This window comes from Topomyia yanbarensis, chromosome 2 (assembly GCF_030247195.1).
Source record: "Topomyia yanbarensis strain Yona2022 chromosome 2, ASM3024719v1, whole genome shotgun sequence".
Taxonomy (NCBI): domain Eukaryota; kingdom Metazoa; phylum Arthropoda; class Insecta; order Diptera; family Culicidae; genus Topomyia; species Topomyia yanbarensis.
The window spans coordinates 159,829,407-159,847,847 of NC_080671.1; the positions used below are offsets into that span (position 1 = coordinate 159,829,407).

The window sequence follows — 18,441 nt, forward strand, 5'->3', positions numbered from 1 at the left end:
GTTTCCCGGCGCCGTTCTAGCCAATGGTGCTACTTGGTTGGTCCCTTCGCTACTTCCGCTGCAGCTCGGATAGTATACTCGTAACTACTCTATTGACTGCGTCCCAGATATGCTCGTCGTGGCACATCTCTTCGACGATATTGTACGATATGCAGGTACTTCCGGAAGCATCCGTGTTCTGACAAAAACTGTGTTGTTCTCGCAGCCTTCTCACATACATAGTCGACATGGCTGTAATTTAACCGATTGACGACCATCACACCCAGGTACTTCAGCGCACGCATCGATGGGATGGATGGTCCCCCGAAGCTGATCTCGACACACTGGACTTTTTCACGGTTGCTGATCAGCACTACCTCGGTCTCGTGGTGAGCTAGCTGCAACTTGACGTCAGCCATCCAGGTTCCCACGATGCCTATTGTCTCTGCCGTTAACATTTCCACGTCCTCAAGGGTCTCAGCACGTTATCATTAGGACAACATCATATGCAAAGCCGACAATCTTCACTCCCCTGGGCAGTTCCGGTGTTATCTTTCCATTGTAATATTCCAGAGAGTTGGGCGGAGTGTGGAGCTCTGATGTACTCCCGCCGTGACACTAATCGACCTCTGCCCCATGTTCGTTTCGTAGACCAGTAGTCGGTTCTGGAAGTAACTTTTCAGAACCTTGCACAGATAGTCCTGAACCCGTCGTCTGTTGTTTGTCGTCTGTCGTCCGTCGTCCGTCCTCTGTCGTTTGTCGTCTGTCGTCTGTCGTCTGTCGTCTGTCGTCTGTCGTCTGTCGTCTGTCGTCTGTCGTCTGTCGTCTGTCGTCTGTCGTCTGTCGTCTGTCGTTTGTCGTCTGTCGTCTGTCGTCTGTCGTCTGTCGTCTGTCGTCTGTCGTCTGTCGTCTGTCGTCTGTCGTCTGTCGTCTGTCGTCTGTCGTCTGTCGTCTGTCGTCTGTCGTCTGTCGTCTGTCGTCTGTCGTCTGTCGTCTGTCGTCTGTCGTCTGTCGTCTGTCGTCTGTCGTCTGTCGTCTGTCGTCTGTCGTCTGTCGTCTGTCGTCTGTCGTCTGTCGTCTGTCGTCTGTCGTCTGTCGTCTGTCGTCTGTCGTCTGTCGTCTGTCGTCTGTCGTCTGTCGTCTGTCGTCTGTCGTCTGTCGTCTGTCGTCTGTCGTCTGTCGTCTGTCGTCTGTCGTCTGTCGTCTGTCGTCTGTCATCTGTCGTCTGTCGTCTGTCGTCTGTCGTCTGTCGTCTGTCGTCTGTCGTCTGTCTTCTGCACCGTCACTTTTCAACCAATTTTCGATTTTTTGAGTGGTTAGAAAAAAGAAATTTTCAACGGTACGCTATGCTATGTTCTTTTGTTAAAAAGTACCATGCGATTTTGGGACAATAATGCGAAAGTCACCATCGATATGCGTTTTTTTCATGAAAAATATGAACATACGGATACGTTTCAGCTAGCCAACGTACGGACGTTACGGGAACTAGACCTCAAACGTTGAACTATACAGGACTGTCGAGTACGTTCCCACATCTTCAAGGTCGCATCAAGGAATTTTCCATGGCAAGCTATGTCGATGCTAAACCCGGTATGATCTGCGGGCTTGAACATGTACGGCTATTGACAAGTTTGAACACTCATGAGGGCAGCAACAGCGAGCCAGTAGCAGCTCGAACTCGGCTAACTTACAGAAACTTACACGATTCGATGCGAAAATTGTTTCGCATTTGAAGATGTCGCTTCGGTACAGAAACTTGAAGCTGAGGGAGAAAAGCGAGCGCGCATTATCCTGGAAGAAACTATGATACGAAGGGGACCTCGTATTGAAGCGGGTCTGCTCTGACGAAAGGACGACATGAACTTCCCGGAGAGCTAGCTATTCACGATCAGCAGATTGGACACTGATAGAATATATTCGTAAATTGCTAGGAATTAGATTCGTACAGAAAATTTTCATAAAATATACGAATTTTTCGTACATATAATGAATCGTTCGTAGTTCTATTGAAACACTTTTATTTTTCATTACGATTGTTTAGTGAAAACCACGAAACGACTATCGTTGGCTTATTACGTAATGGCTTCATTAGGCAAACGAATTGTTCGCTGCTATATACGAAAGTCTTTATAATATTTACGAGCACCATTCGTCAAACCGTCAACGTTAAAGGAGTTTCAATAGAATATGGAGTCATTGTTGCTATTCGTCAGATAATTGTTGATCACCACGACGGTCTTGGTCTGACTATTTAGTAACCGTATCTGTGTCCGCCGGTTTCAGGAAGATTTCCTGAACTTCTTTCGCTTCCATTTGATCCAGAATCCGGAGCAGTACGGATTGAGCAGTTGAGCCATCGTAAACTGCTCGTTGGTTTTGAATGAATAAGTTAGTTTTTCTCTGCGGGAGCAATGTCAAAATAATATGCTATTAAATACGAAAAATTCTCTTAGATGAACGAAAAGAATTCGTGCGACCAACGAGATGGTTCATAATATACACAAATGTTTATTAAAATAAACAAAACATTTCGTTTCATTCACGAAAAATAATGTCGTTTTCAACGACGACGTTCCTGGAGTGTACACTAAATTAGTAAAATTTACGATAGCTTTCGTTCATCAAGCGGCCATTTCTTCATACCACAATAAAATCGATCTGTGTCATTTATTAAAAAAATCGGTGTTGGCAAACATCGATCTCAAAAGATCGAATGAAAAAATAAGAGGATAATAAATACGAAAACTTTTCTAAGATGAACGAAAAGAGTTCGTGCGACCAACCACATCGTTCGTAATATACATAAACATTTATTAAAATAAACGAAACATTTCGTTTCATTCACGAAAAATTATGTTGTTATCAACGATAACATTCGTGCCCTGTACACCAAATAAGTAAAAGTTACGAAAACTTTCGTTCATCAAGCGGCCATTTCTACACACCACAATCTTTCTAGTCCTCAACAATGATGAGCAGGTTGAAATAAAATCGAATTTGCCAGATCGATCCCTTTAATTAAAAAAAATCACTGCTGTCAAATATCGATCCTAAAAGATCGAATGCGACCAACGAAATCGTTTGTAGTATACATAAACGTTTATTAAAATAAACGAAATATTTTGTTTCATTCACTAAAAATAATGTCGTTATCAACGATTACATTCGTGCAAAGTAAACTAAATAAGTAAAATTTACGAAAACTTTCGTTCATCAAGCAGCCATTTCTTCGTACCACAAGAAAATCGATTTTCATAAAATGAAAAAAAATCGATGTTATCAAACATCGATCCCAAAAGATCGACTGCAAGCAATAAGAGGCTAATGAATATGAAAACTTTTTAAGATAAGCGAAATAAAATCGTGCGACCAACAAAATCGTTCATCATATACATAAACATTTATGGAAATAAACGAATCATTTCGATTCAATCACGAAAAATAATGTCGTTATCAACGATAATATTACTGCAATGTACACTAAATATGTAAAATTTACGAGTGATTTTGTTCATCAAGAGGCCATTACTTCACACCACAATCTTTCTAGACCCCAATAGAGGTAAGCAGGTTGAAATAAAATCGATTTTGCCAGATCGATCTTTTTAGTTAGTTAACAAAATCGTTGTTGTTAAACATCGATCTTAACTTATCGATTGAAAAAATAATATGCTAATGAATACGAAAACTTTCTTAAGATGAACGAAATAAATTCGTGTGAGCAATGAAATCGTTCGTAATATACATAAACGTTTATTAAAATAAACAAAACATTTCGTTTCATTCATGAAGAATAATGTCGTTATTAACGATAACATTCGTGCAGTGTACATTAAATGTGTAAAATTTACGAAAGCTTTCGTTCAGCAAGCGGCTATTCTTGTTGATGAAATGAACGAAACCTATTATTTACAATGCACGAAAATATTTCGTTGCAGAAAACAACGAATGAATTCGTTCATTGCATTTACGAATTTATATTATCAGTGAAGGTTTGGAGAACGACTGGCAAAAGATCCATAGCTGCGGAGAAGGCTGAACGGAACTACGAACAGAAGCAGTACATCCGCAATGTATCGCTTGAAGAGCTGACTAACTCAAACCATGTGGTACCTTCCGTTAAGGGTGGTGACGAATCCTAGGAAACCTTATAAAATTCGACTAGAGTGGGATGCAGCAGCGAAGGCTGGTGGAGTTGCATTCAACGGTATGCTTCTCAAGGGCCCGGATTTATTCACATCACTAGTGAACGTTTTATTGCGATTTAAGGAAGGCAAGATCGTAGGGTATTCTGATGTCCAAGAGATGTAAAAAAAATTCTAAAAATTCTCAACTGGAAATGGTCAAGTGATCGCAGTGCTTCGAATGCCGTACCAGTCCGTCTGATGAAGTCAAGCATATGTAGACCATATAAAATGGTATCACAATATTTAGTTATACATATACTATACATTATTTCTACGGCTAAGTTCAAATTTAATTTGTTTTCTAGACAGGGAAAGGTAAATTATTTCACATTTTTCATTACAATGACGCATCATTCTATTGCTGGGGCTTTTTTTAGCATAATTTGTCCTAAAAGATTGTTCCTGGAATAAATTATGAATTCTTAGTTGATGGGTAGGTACCTAAAATTTCATTAGCGAAAGTAATGATACGAAGTTCGGATATACATTGTCAACATTGCTATATTTGCGGCAACCAGCTCTCCATGCACGGCACAGTTCGTTAAGAATAAAAACACTCTCGAATACGCCAAACGCGAAACCCAAGCGGAAAACGCAATCATTTACAGCCATTATGTAGATGACTTCTTTAACAGTGTCTACTCGGTAGAAGTAACAGTAAGGCTTGTCAAACAAGTGCAGTTTATCCGCGCTGCAGCAAGCTTTTAATTCGGCAAAATTTTGTCTAGCTCGGAGAATGTTCTCGGCTCCCTCGGGTAAACTAGTTCGCCAGACAGCGAGTCACTAGTACTGGATAATGAACACCCATGAGCGCGTCTTGGGTGTAGTATGAGTTCCATAAGCAGATCGCTTCACCTTCGATCGGACTAGGGTCATAGACGTTTCGGGCAGACGCTGAATTGTTCCAACAAAGAGACACAAGCTACGAAACGTGATGAAGCTGTACTACCCTTTGAGATTTGTGGCGTGCTTTTGTAGCTCAGGGGAAAATCGTGAAGCAAGTGATTTGAAGAACGGGAACAAACTGTGATGACCCCATATCAGAGCAGCTTTATGATCTAGGAAGTAGATGAATCGAGCTGTACGAGACGATTGATGAAGTGCAAGTACAGCGTTACTTCTTACGGCGCCAGAAGTGGACGAAATCTATGCTAGCGTAGCCTCATGCGCGTGTGTAGCTTATTTGAGAATGGCACATAGCGGCAGTAGCCGGTGTTCGCTAGTAACATCAAAAACTAAAGTCGCTTCACTTCGTGCACCCTCAATCCCGCGTTTGGTGCGACAAGCTGCCATGATGGCAGCGTGCTTGATGCCAAATGTTTGTTCGGCACTTACTCTCAACGTACATAAACTCTACCTCTGGACGGACTCTAGCTTAGTTCTGGTGTGGCTTTGTTCGGACAATCGCCGACATCACCAATTCGTATCATTCTGAGTCGGTGAAATTCTTTCACTCACCAACGTAGATGAGTGGTGCCACGTGCCTTCGAAGATCAACGTAGTTGATAATGCCATCAAGTGGAATTCAGGACCATCGTTCGAACCGAAGTATCGTTGAGTTAATGGTCTTTTCCTACAAAATTACCAAAGCAATCGAACAAAGAAGATTAAGCAGATTCGTCAATTGAAGAAATACGAACGGTAACTGTGCACCTGACGTCGGAGGAGATAGTACAAGTCGGACGCTTCTCAAGTTAGAATCATTTAACTCGAACGATAGCCCACTTTCACTGGGCGATAGAATGCTGACAGCAAATTAGCAGTAGTAAACATCGAAGACAAAGTCCAGATCAGGACAAGTTCGTGAAGGCAGACGAAACCCTTTGCCATCGGCACAAGCGCAGGGATACAGTGAAAAGATCACCAATTAAACATCAGTGGCAGCCCGAGCAGAGTCTGATATCAAATTGAGAACTAAACTTGATATTTTGATGCAGTAGGGAATGATTGCTCAGGTTGTTATCATTTTGCACTATGACATCAAACAGAAAACTATTTATGCTATCAGTGAAAGAAAATTGAAAACTAATTGAGGTGGTGAAATATTTCATTGATAACAAAATAAGTAATCAATTTGATGTTTGTCAAAGAAATAGAAACAAACATTTTTTTTTTCTAAAAATGCAAGCACATCAAAATGAGATCAAAATATGATGTCATATATGAAAAAGTTTAAACTGATATCAAAATAAGATTTCAATTTGATGCTTGATATCAAAATATGTTGTCTATTTGCTGTAATTTTGATGTTGGACTTTGCTCGGGAGCGTTGACAAATGGAATTCACTGCGTCCGTTTTCCGATGAACACAGGGTCATACGGGTACGAAGTTGGACTGGAAAAGCGCAACATATTCCATAGGCAGCATGGTACTCCGTAATATTGCCCATCGTTGAACCATGAACCATCGTATAACTGTTCTTCCGGTAAATTACTTCCACTAACGATTTCTTAACGTCAACGGAGAAACAGTGTACAACAAACTACGGCAGAAATTGTACATACCGAAGCTTCGTTAGTCATACGCAAAATTGGTACGAGTTGTCAGTACTGTATAATACAGAAAGCTGTTCTAGTGCCCCGCTGATGACACCACTTCCCAAGGAACACCTAATCTCATTTGTTCGGCAGTTTACGTACGGCGCCGACTACATGGGGCCCTTCGAAGTCAAAGTCGGCCGTAGCGTGGTGAAAATATTGATCTGCTTGCTTACCTGTTTTACAGTACAGGTGGTTCATCTGGAGCTAGCTTAAAGTCTTTCAACAATCTCCTACGTAATGGCTTATAGGAGATTTGTGGTCAGGCGAGAGCATCACTGGAGGTTTTCTTCGATAGTGGTATAAACTTTTTCGAAGTCAACCGCCAGCTATCGGAAGGAAATAGGAAATATATCGGATAGTGCCCGGCATCCTAGCGATGAGGTATTAGAAACGAATATATTGAACACCGAAAGCGTTATGAATTCGCGGCTGTTAACGTACGTTCTTCTGGAAGCTGCACACCACGAGTCATTCACGTCAGTAAGCGAACCTGAAATAAAAGGAAACATTCTTCGAGACACCTAGAATCTCGCCAAGAACATCACAGACGATTTCTAGCAAAGGTGGGTTTGTGTTGACCAGGCGTACGAAATGGTACGATGCAGTCAAATCATTGGAATCTAGTCGTTATGGTCGACGAACATACGAGGAACCGATAGGAACGAGAACGTATCCTAGAGATTTTTCCGGACAAGTGCGGACAGCTGAGGCACGCGCCAGTTCAAACTGCTAGAAATTGGTGCCCGAGATCTGCGGCAAGGCTCGCTGTTCTGTACGTCGTAAGCGGTAACGAGCTCCGGGATTGGCAATGATTCACGTTGCTTTGTAGAAAACGTGGAATTGTCCTGCCACGAAAAAGCAGCAACTTAAAAGAGAATAAAATACTAAAAATGTAAATTTGTATTGCGACTAATTAATTAGAATAAATTGCAGTCTTTTAGCTGTGCAGTTAGACATAAAAGAACGGTATTTGTTCCGACTTCGGGAACAGACTTCGTCTCATCAGCATCTGGCAGAACGACTTGACTACCATGTAGATGCCAAATAATCCATTTAGGTTGTTGCAAAGAGGTTTATAAAATTGTCATTTTTGTAAGGCAAAATATGAATGCTTTTCAATGTGTCGATCAACGAGATATATATTATTTTCAAACCCTCCTAAAACCCTTTCAGAAAAACTGTTCAGAATTAGATTTGTTTCAAGTTAAGTCAGATTTAGAGATTTTAAAATTTTAATATTTCTTTGGATCAATTTTCATGTACACAAACAAACGCTGATTTTCCAACAAACATACAGAAGCGCAGCGCTTTGGTTGGCTAGCCGAACCACGTAAAGATTTAGCTATGATTGACTGAACAATCAAATTGAATTATGATAAATTAAGCTATGGTTTCAGGCACGATCTAATATTATTCATCGAGAGCTTTGTCTTTCTACTATATTATGCCCATCTTCAAAATGTGTTACACTCAACGGTGTTCATTATGAAAGTAATTGTAAATCTATAAGCATTGTGTACTTCATTCTAGAAACATGTTCTATATAAAATCAAATAGTACTTCCGTTAGTAGAACGACCATCATGAATTCTCAAACATTTGCTGAGCTAACGCTAACGAAGCCATCGGCGATGAGTTATGTATTTTTATATATTTCCACAATCGCCATTCCTTCTCATCCCCAGTCGAACATTCATTTTTATTAATCTTCAATCTTATTACAACCCAAAGGGCAAGCTTTTCCCGGTGTTATTCCGGCTCAATTGTGCAATTTACTACTCCATCGACTGACTGTTTTGTCTTGCTTTTCTCCTCCCACATGCCATTCTTCTTTCCGAAAAAAAACAGGGCGTAATGATAACTCACAACGCTTCCGCCCGTGTTATTCGCTCGAACCAGAGCCTGGTGCTGCAGAAGGTGAACCGTAACTCGTCCGGAAATTACTCGTGTAGCGCAATCAACGCCGAGGGTGAAACAGTCAGCAATCAGCTGGCACTACGGATCAAGTGTAAGTACTTCCCCGTTGTCGAACAATTCGCAAACTGTATGTTCAGCAAATGCTTTCGAGTTATTTTAATCATCAGGGAAACTTATGCTATGACCCAGACCGAGTTTTGCAAACCAAACGTAACTCAAGTCCAAAGACGTACCCTGAGTGGGAATTTAGTGCTTGCTGATATCGTCTAGAGAATCATTAGTGATTCAAATATGATCATTAATGTTACCGACTCAATCTCAGAGTAAAACGGTACAAACTATATTCGGTGGAATCTGCTACTGTTAATGTTCAAGATGGCAAACCTTCTACAGCCTACCGCAAATCAGCGTTCGATAGTGGTTGTTGAATGATGGAATGGAATAAAGTATTTCTAATACCTTACTAGCCGAACATGCTTTAAAAAGCTCAAAAACACAAATGTATGTGCTTTCAATTAACATTTTACTACATTTTTTAGATTCTGATACCCACTAAATCAAAATATCCACTCAGTGCGTTCCAGTGTCTGAATTCGAAGTACACCAAAATCATAACGTTTCTGGTTAGCGTTCTGGGAATAAAGTAGAACACGGGATAATTAGGCATACATAAAGGAAAATTTCCCAATAGGAACACAAATCGATTGTTTTGAGAGGGAAAAATCCCATCTGTACAGATTTTCAGGCAATCGATCCCGCAAAGAGTTGTTAATTCGAAACGGCTTAATAGAACTTACCGTCTGTCTATCTCTCTCACTCTCGTTCCCTATAGATGCTCCCGTGTGCGCAACGGAAAAAATTATCATTGTGGGAGCCTTCCGCAGCGAGTCCCTTCACATTCCCTGTGAGGTCCAGGCCGATCCGCCTCCACGGCAGTTCTTCTGGAAGTTCAACAACTCGGGCGAAACGCTCGAGATCAGCAAAGAGCGGTTTGTTAAAAACGGTTCACTAAGCCTGCTAAGCTACACGCCCGTCTCCGATCAGGACTATGGCACGCTGACCTGCTGGGGACAGAACGAGGTGGGCCTGCAGCAGTGGCCCTGCTTCTTCCAAGTGGTGCTTGCCGGTACGGGTTCCAGATTCCGAATCGCCGATTGAATCGATTTTTAATTTTCACTATTTTCTGGTTTTTCTCTGCTTTTATATTCTGTTTTTCACTACGCTATCAGGATTGCCATCGACGGTGAAAAATTGTACGATAAACAATCAAACGCAGAACTCGGTGGAAGTGCAGTGCATAGCCGGGTATGATGGTGGTTTGCCGCAGATTTTCATGCTCGAACTGGTTTCGAGCAGAACGGGGAGACTGAGGTGAGTATTGCTTCCGGTAGGATTGATTTTATACAGTGCGGTTTATGGGAAAGCCATTAATCAGGAAAAGTGAATCGATTTCTGCGGTAAACGTGGGATGACTTCCAGTCTCTAGTGGTCGGAATGGTTATTAGCTTAATTCCACATAATGTAAGGATACACAATTTTTGTATATAAGAAAAAACAACGTGAGAACATAAGCGGTTATAATAAAATGTTGAGCACTATGTGTTGTTGCAAATAATTTACTAACGGAGCACTTTTATTACAGAGGCATTACATATGTCCAAAGCTCGATTCCGTTTTCCTCAGCCCATGACTATAAGTATGGGAAAGAAAGCTTAGTTCTTCCACGCACCGGTTCTTCGCTAAAACACAAAACGAACAGAAAAGGTGGAACAAATCTTCAATCTGTTGCCTGCGCTGTACACTCTGATATCCTAACTAATTTTGAATCAGAAATCAGAATACTGTGGCTCAAATGGCACGTTCCCCGTAGTTTTCAGAAGTTCGTTCTCCGAATCTTACACCGATGAGCCTTGATTATCGCGTTTTAAAGTTACCGCTTCATAATGTTCACTTTTCGTATCCATAAACAGATTCTATTTTGAAGCAGGCTTTGGGTTCTATAATAAACCTTTTATTTATGTTGTTAACAAATTGATTAAAAAGTTTGGAAAAACGTATACGCAGAGTTTGCCGAGAACCGTTGAAATAGAATGTTGAAGAGACCTGGTTAAAAATTCTTTGTAAACCAATGATGGCTTCATACATACTATAACTAGTGCGTCGGATTGGTAAGCGGTACATAATGTTTTGCCTTTCTCATATAAAGAAAGGCTATGCAATCACTGTAAAAATCGACTTTTTAACCGAGGCCCGGAGGGCCGAGTGTCATACACCATTCGATTCAGTTCGTCGAGATCGGCAAATGTCTATGTGTGTGTGTGTATGTATGTGTGTGTGTGTATGTGTGTGTGTGTCATTTAAACTCACACAATTTTCTCAGAGATGGCTGAACCGATTTTCGCAAACTTAGTTTCATCTGAAAGGTATAACGCTCCCATAAGCTGCTATTGAATTTTTAGTTGATCCGACTTCCGGTTCCGGAGTTACGGGTTGAAGAGTGCGGTCACACAGCAAATTCCCATATAAACTGGTACCACCATGATGTTCAAATGATGTAAAACATATTAAAATTGATGTAACATTAGTCTAGTTTGCGGGTCTGGATCACTCATGATCAATCAAAGCAGCTTTGACCACATTGGCCACCTATGACGGTTCATGACGCCCCCGGGGAACCCGCCAAGTTCCTAAGCTAATGTCACACCCATTCCCCAACGAATTCTCTACCGATTCTTACAAACTTGATTTCAAATGAAAGATACAGTAATGCCATTGACTGCTGCTGAATTTCATTCTGTTCTGACTCTTGCTTCCGGAGTTACAGGGGTGTTAGTAAGGATACACTGGAATTTCCCATATAAATCGGTACAATCGTAATACCTCAGAGGCTAAAAACTATTGAAATGGTCACCAAATTACTTCTAATCGCAGATCTAGATCACTGATTGCCAATCAAACATTCTTTGAATATATTCTCCACTATCGACGATTCCGGAAGTCCGGAATTCCGGGCATATTCCACAATTAAAGTCAAATCGGTTCTTCGGTGATGACTGAACCGATTTTCTCAAACCAAGTCTCAAATGGAAGGCAAAATATGCAGTTGAGTATTGCGTCGCCGCCCCTCCCCCCTCCGCCTTGCCCTTACACCTCCCTCCTTCATCACTCCCCTCTCCTTGGACCACCCTCACGCCCGCATTTCCTTCATCCACCCCGTATACCGAAATAAGATGAAGGATTTCTGACGCATCCTCCACTCTCACTCTACTAACCCCCCATTCCCTCCACTTTCAAACCCATTCCACCAACATTTCAAAATATAATTACATGAAGATAACATTGAACTCATGCTGATTAAGGTAATTAAATACTATTCTTTTGCCTTTCTCATATAGAAAGGTTATGCAATTGCTCCAAAAACCGACTTCCTAACCGAAGCCCGGAGGGCCGAGTCTCATATAACATTCGACTCAGTTCGCCGAGATCGCAAAATATCTGTGTGTATGTATGTGTGTTTGTATGTGCGTATGTATGTGTGCATGTATGTATGTATGTATGTATGTATGTATGTGTGTGTGTGTATGTGCGGATTTGTTAACAAAATGTCCACATCGGTTTCTCGGAGATGGTTGAACCGATTTTTAGAAACTAAGATTCAAATGAAAGGTATACTATTCTCATAGGTTGCTATTGAATTTCATTTTCAACCGACATCTTGTTCCGGATTACGAGTTGAAGAGTATGGTTACAAAACAAAATTTGTTGATTTGTCCACATCGGTTTCTCGGAATTTTCTGAACCGATTTTGACAAACTTGATTTTAAATGGAAGGTCCATCAGCTGCTGTTGAATTTTGTGTGGATCCGAGTTCTGGTTCCTGAATTACAGGGTGATACGTACGATCACGCAGCAAATCTCGATTCTAACGAATTCTGCGATGAATATAAAAAGGTAAAATTTTTGCCTTTCTCAATAGAAAGGTATTGCAATTGCTCTGAAAACCGACTTTTTAACGGAGGCCCGGAGGGCCGAGTGGCATATACCATTCGATTCAGTTCGTCGCGTTCGGCAAATGTCTGAGCGTGTGTATGTATGTATGTGTGTGTATGTGCGTCTGTGTGTGTGTATGTGACCAAAAATGTCACTCATTTTTCTCAGAGCTGGCTGAACCGATTTTGACAAACTTAGTCTCAAATGAAAGGTGCAACGTTCCCATAGGCTGCTATTGAATTTCTAATGGATCCGACTTCCGTTTCCGGAATTACAGGGTGATAAGTACGAACACGCAGAAAATGTCGATTTTAATAAATTCTGCAATGAATGTATAAAGGTGAAAATTTTTCCAAAATATGACCACAACTGCTTCGATTTGTAGTATTAGGTCACTAACATCCAATCAAAGTCTTTTTGGCCCCATTGGCCACCATCATCGGTTCTGGAAGCCCCGGCGGAAGTATCCAAATTCAGAATAACAGTCACATCGGTTTCCCGGAGATGGCTAGACCGATTCAACCAAACTTAGTCTCAAATGAAAGGTGTTGCGCCTTCGTAAATGGTTATTTAATTCCATCCCGATCTGACTTCCGGTTCCGGAGTTACTGGTTGTGGCGTGCGATCACATAGCAAATTGCGATTCAAACCGATACTCCGATGAAAGCAAAAATGGTAAAAATTTCGCTAAAATGTCTCTCAAACAACTTAAATTTGCTGTTCTAGGTCATCGACGGCCAACCAAACTTTCGTTGACTACATTGACCACCATAGACGGTTCCGGAAGTGCCCGGGAAAAGCGGCCATCTTTCAAAATTGACGTACTCACATCAGTTTCCCGGAAATGGTTGGGCCGATTTTCACAAACACTGTCCCAAATGATAGCTATAGTATCCCCACAGATGTCTATAAAATTTCGTACGGATCGCTTGGATGCGTCCGGAAATATAGACTAATCCATCCGGTCACATATGAAATTCCCATATAAGCCGGAACTAAATTTTTTTTTCAAAGGGGGGACCCCATGAAATTTCATAAATCAAATTCGTTTTTGATGCCAAACATCTTTAAAATGCATGAAACGTCGAGATTTTATGTTACCTCGAAAATTTTTTTTTATGAAAATCTACTTTTTGGGACTGCCGATTTCGCACCTTTTTGCCTTTCTCATATAGAAAGGTTATGCAATCACTCTGAAAAACGTCAACCTAATCCCGGCCCGGAGGGCCGAGTGTCATATCCCATTCGACTCAGTTCGTCGAGATCGGAAAAAGTCTGTATGTGTGTGTGTATGTATGTGTGTGTATGTGTGTGTGTGTATGTGTGTGTATGTATGTGCGCATGTGTCAAATAATGTCACTCATTTTTCTCAGAGATGGCTGGACCGATTGACTTAGTCTCAAATGAAAGGTGCAACCTTCCCATCGGCTGCTATTGAATTTTGGATCGATCGGAATTCTGGTTCCGGAATTACGGGTTTCAGAGTGCGGCCACACAGAAATTTCTCATAAAAACTATAGGAAAAATTAAAAATAGCATTTTTATTTTTGATGCTAAATGTGTTCAAGGTGCATGAAACGTCGAGATTTGATGCAAACTGGAAAAAAAATTTGACGACGGTTCGCTTTTTTGGATTTTGGCACATTTTTGCCTTTCTCATATAGAAAGGTTATGCAATTACTCTGAAAAACGTCAACCTAATCCCGGCCAAATTTTTTTTTTTCGACTCCCATAAGGTTTCTGGATTTTAACAGGGGCGTAGTTAATGGTTTACGGAGAGGGGTTACACCCCCCTCTACTGTTCACTCCCCTCCTTTAAAAATCTCCTTAAATCACCCCTCAGACCACCACCTCATACCCCTCCAATTCAACCCCATCATCCTTAAACCACCACTATATTACAAAGCATACCAATTTAAGCTGGGGAGTCGTTCGTTCATGGGACTTTCGCCCTCCTCACATACCCATCCCCGCATGACAAAATGAGTTAGCAAGCAGATAACATTGATCTAATGCTGATTAGGCTAATGGAGTATGATATTTTTTTTGTTTCAAGTGTTTCACCGTCGACACGTAGCTCATCAAGTTCGTGGCTGGCATGCCATTGTGTATAAGTGCAAAGTGTACTAAGAATGTAATGGACATTTCCACAATTATGTTGAACATAAAAAGCCTCCGTGCCATAGTTTAGAGAAATGAGAAAGGCACAATTGCACCGCTAGGTGGATTAAAACAGGTTTTTACAATAACTACCGTTCTACACCACCGATTTCGTTCATGTTTTGCCTTTCTCATATAAAGAAAGGCTATGCAATCACTGTAAAAATCGACTTTTTAACCGAGGCCCGGAGGGCCGAGTGTCATACACCATTCGATTCAGTTCGTCGAGATCGGCAAATGTCTGTGTGTGTATGTATGTGTTTTTTTTTTTTTTTTTTACAATGGAGAAGACCTTTATGTCCTAGCCCAGTACACGTGCTAACGGTAGGGTCCAATCTACCACACGGGGTGCACTGGGGGCGTGTCGGACTCGAATGGTGACCAGCCATTAATACCGACTAAACTCCATTGGGCTCCGCCATCATTCCTCCCAGGAACTACCTCTCGGTATTACTTCTGGGGGGATGGCTGTACTGAATGTACTCATTCACTCTCACTCACGCGATCATACATCCTGTATGAGGCTTACTTGGGTGCTCTCTAAATCACACTTTGATTCACTCTCAAACACTCCCACATGAGGCTGACTTTTGTGCTCACCTTTTACGTTCCATGCGAGGCTGACTTGTGTGCTCACCTTACTCATTCCTTGCTAGGCTTACTTTTGTGCTCGCCCTACCCATACATGTGAGGCTGACTTGGGTGCTCACCCTATCACCTGATTCACTCTCAATCGTGCCACTCTGTTGTACCTTTGTCACTCCCTCTGGCATCCCATGTGGGACATTTTTCTTAGGCCCCACTTCTGACATACCATGCGAGGCTGACTTTTGTGCTCACCTTTTTCATTCCTTGCTTGCTACCAACCTGTGAGGCTGACTTTTATGCTCACCCTTAACATGCAGTGTGAGACTGACTTGGATGCTCACCCTTTCACTCCTCTGCCACGCCATGAGGCATCGATAGCTTAGTTCCAACATACTACGCTACGACCCTCCCGTCTTGGCATGAGGCAGTCCACTTATACGCCTATACACTCACTCTTCTGTCTTGCTTCGGGGTGGCTGGGTTTACCCCTTACGCGGTTGCCATTCGCTGCGCCAACCTACCTCGGCATGAACAGACCATTCACTCTCTTATTTTGCGCTTGGCCTTTTTCGCTCCAACTAACCAATCACTAGTTAGCCGTGCCCGCCGTCTGTTGCTCGGTTCGCCAGATTACCTGTAGCCTACTGGCAATCTGGATGGTAGCAGCCGAGACTGCGTTCCACTTCTCCACCGTTTGACACATCCGCTGAATAAGGGTATCCGGGGTTGTGTCCCAGCCACAGACGTCAAGCATTGCTCTTCTTTCGACGTCGAACCGATGACATACGAACAGTATGTGTTCGGCAGTTTCGTCTACACCTGGGCAGTCCGGGCAGACTGGGACCTCCGCGTGTCCGAACCTGTGGAGGTACTGACGGAAACAGCCATGGCCTGACAGGAATTGTGTCAGGTGGAAGTGAACTTCCCCATGGGGTCTTCCCACCCAGCTCGATATGCTAGGTATCAGCCGGTGGGTCCACCTACCTTTCGAGGAGTTGTCCCACTCACGCTGCCATCTGGCGACCGAGGTCACCCTGGTGCGTTCGCGGGCTCCCCTATTTCCACGTAGCTCAAAGCACTCCTCATCTTCCCGAATGACCAGCCCGACTGGCTTCATGCTCGCTATCACGCAGGATGCATCGTGTGATACCGTGCGGTAGGCAGATATCACTCTGAGGCACATCACGCGGTAGGTGCTCTCCAGTTTCTGTAGGTAACTGGTTACCCTCAGTGCTCTTGACCATGACGGGCCGCCGTACCTGAGGATAGATACGGCAACGCCTGCCAGTAACCTACGTCTACTGGCGCACACCTTTGAGCTGTTGGACATCATTCTCGATAGTGCCGCAACAGCAGTCGACGCTCTCTTGCACGTATAGTCGACATGGCTGCCGAAGGTCAGCTTGTCGTCTATAATGACTCCGAGAGACTTCAGACTTCGCTGTGAAGTGATCGCGACTTCTCCCACATGGATAACTGCATGTTGTGCCGACTTGCGGTTGTTGACGATAACTACCTCCGTCTTATGATGAGCGAGCTCCAGGCCTCTCGCGCTCATCCATTCCTCCACCGTGCTAATCGCGTGTTCTGCGGTTAGTTCTACCTCAGGAATTGACTCCCCGTAGACCTCCAAGGTTACGTCGTCGGCAAAGCCGACGATCTTGACCCCAGGAGGGAACTTCAGTCTCAGAACCCCGTCATACATGAGGTTCCATAGCACCGGGCCTAGGATCGAGCCCTGCGGGACTCCGGCGGTAATCGGAACCCTTTTCTGACCGGCATCGGTCTCGTATAGCAGTACGCGGTTTTGGAAGTAACTTTCCAGGATCCGGTACAGACCCACCGGTAGGCTAAGCCGGTGTAACGAGAGTGCGATGGCATCCCAGCTTGCGCTGTTAAATGCATTCTTCACGTCAAGTGTCACTAACGCACAGTATCGAATACCTCGCCTTTTTCGTTGGATCGCTATCTCGGCAGTATTTATCACTGAGTTGAGAGCGTCCACTGTGGACTTACCCTTCCGAAAGCCAAACTGGTTGCTTGACAGACCGTCCGTACCTTCCGCGTACGGGGTGAGCCTGTTGAGGATGATCCTCTCAAGCAGTTTGCCAGTCGTGTCTATCAGACAGATTGGTCTGTACGCCGATGGGTCGCCTGGTGGCTTCCCGGGCTTCGGCAACAGCACCAGTTTCTGCCTTTTCCATCTATCGGGGAAACGGCACTCGTCAAGGCATCTCTGCATAGCTAGCCTGAACATGTTCGGGTTCGCTATGATCGCTGCCTTGAGAGCGTTGTTCGGGACTCCATCCGGCCCTGGAGCTTTGTTCATTGCTAGGGATTTAGCCACTGCGAGTAGTTCTTCGTTCGTCACTGGAGCCACCATTTCGACCGTGCCCGCACTGTCTCGTAGTGCAGGTGGCCAGGGGCTTGTGGCTCGAGACGGGAAGAGTACTTCGATAATCGTTGCCAACCGGTCCGGAGACCGTTCTGGGGGTGAGGAGCCCCCTTTGGTCTTGGCCATCACAATCCGGTAGGCGTCACCCCACGGATTCGCGTTGGCACTCTCACACAGGTTGTCGAAACACGCTCTCTTGCTGCTTTTAATAGCCTTGTTAAGGGCTAATTTCGCAGCTCGAAACACTTCACGGCGGTTCTCTCTTGCATCCTCGGTGCGAGCTCTTTGCATCCTACGTCTAGCTCTGAGACAGGCTGACCGTAGGGCTGCAATCTCGGCACTCCACCAGTATACCGGGCATCTACCGTTTCTTGGCAGTGTTTTTCTCGGCATAGTGGCGTCGCACGCGCGTGATAGAACAGCTACCAGCGCATCCCCGCTTAGACTGTCGGTGTTGGCCTCCAGTCCCAGGGCCGCGGTGAAAGCTTCGCTGTCGAAGTGATTGGACTTCCACCCGCGTACCTGACAGGGATCTCCCGCCCTCGGATGCTGCACACCATAGTTGATCTTAAAGCGGATTGCTAAATGATCACTATGGGTGTAGCCTTCGTCTACCCTCCATTCCATGCCTGGAGCCAGACTCGGGCTGGCAAAGGTCAAATCAATCCACGCCTCCACTCCGTTT

General features: G+C 43.5%; 1 protein-coding gene across 1 annotated transcript in view; it reads left to right on the top strand.

Moving 5' to 3' along the window:
• The window catches only part of LOC131681906 (neural cell adhesion molecule 1-B-like), a 967,955-nt gene that overhangs the window by 896,905 nt on the left and 52,609 nt on the right, over positions 1 to 18,441 (top strand). The window contains exons 9-11 of the mRNA XM_058963004.1: positions 8,555 to 8,714; positions 9,456 to 9,749; positions 9,853 to 9,994. Coding sequence (XP_058818987.1) covers positions 8,555 to 8,714; positions 9,456 to 9,749; positions 9,853 to 9,994 — 596 coding nt within the window. The remainder of the gene's footprint in view (positions 1 to 8,554; positions 8,715 to 9,455; positions 9,750 to 9,852; positions 9,995 to 18,441) is intronic.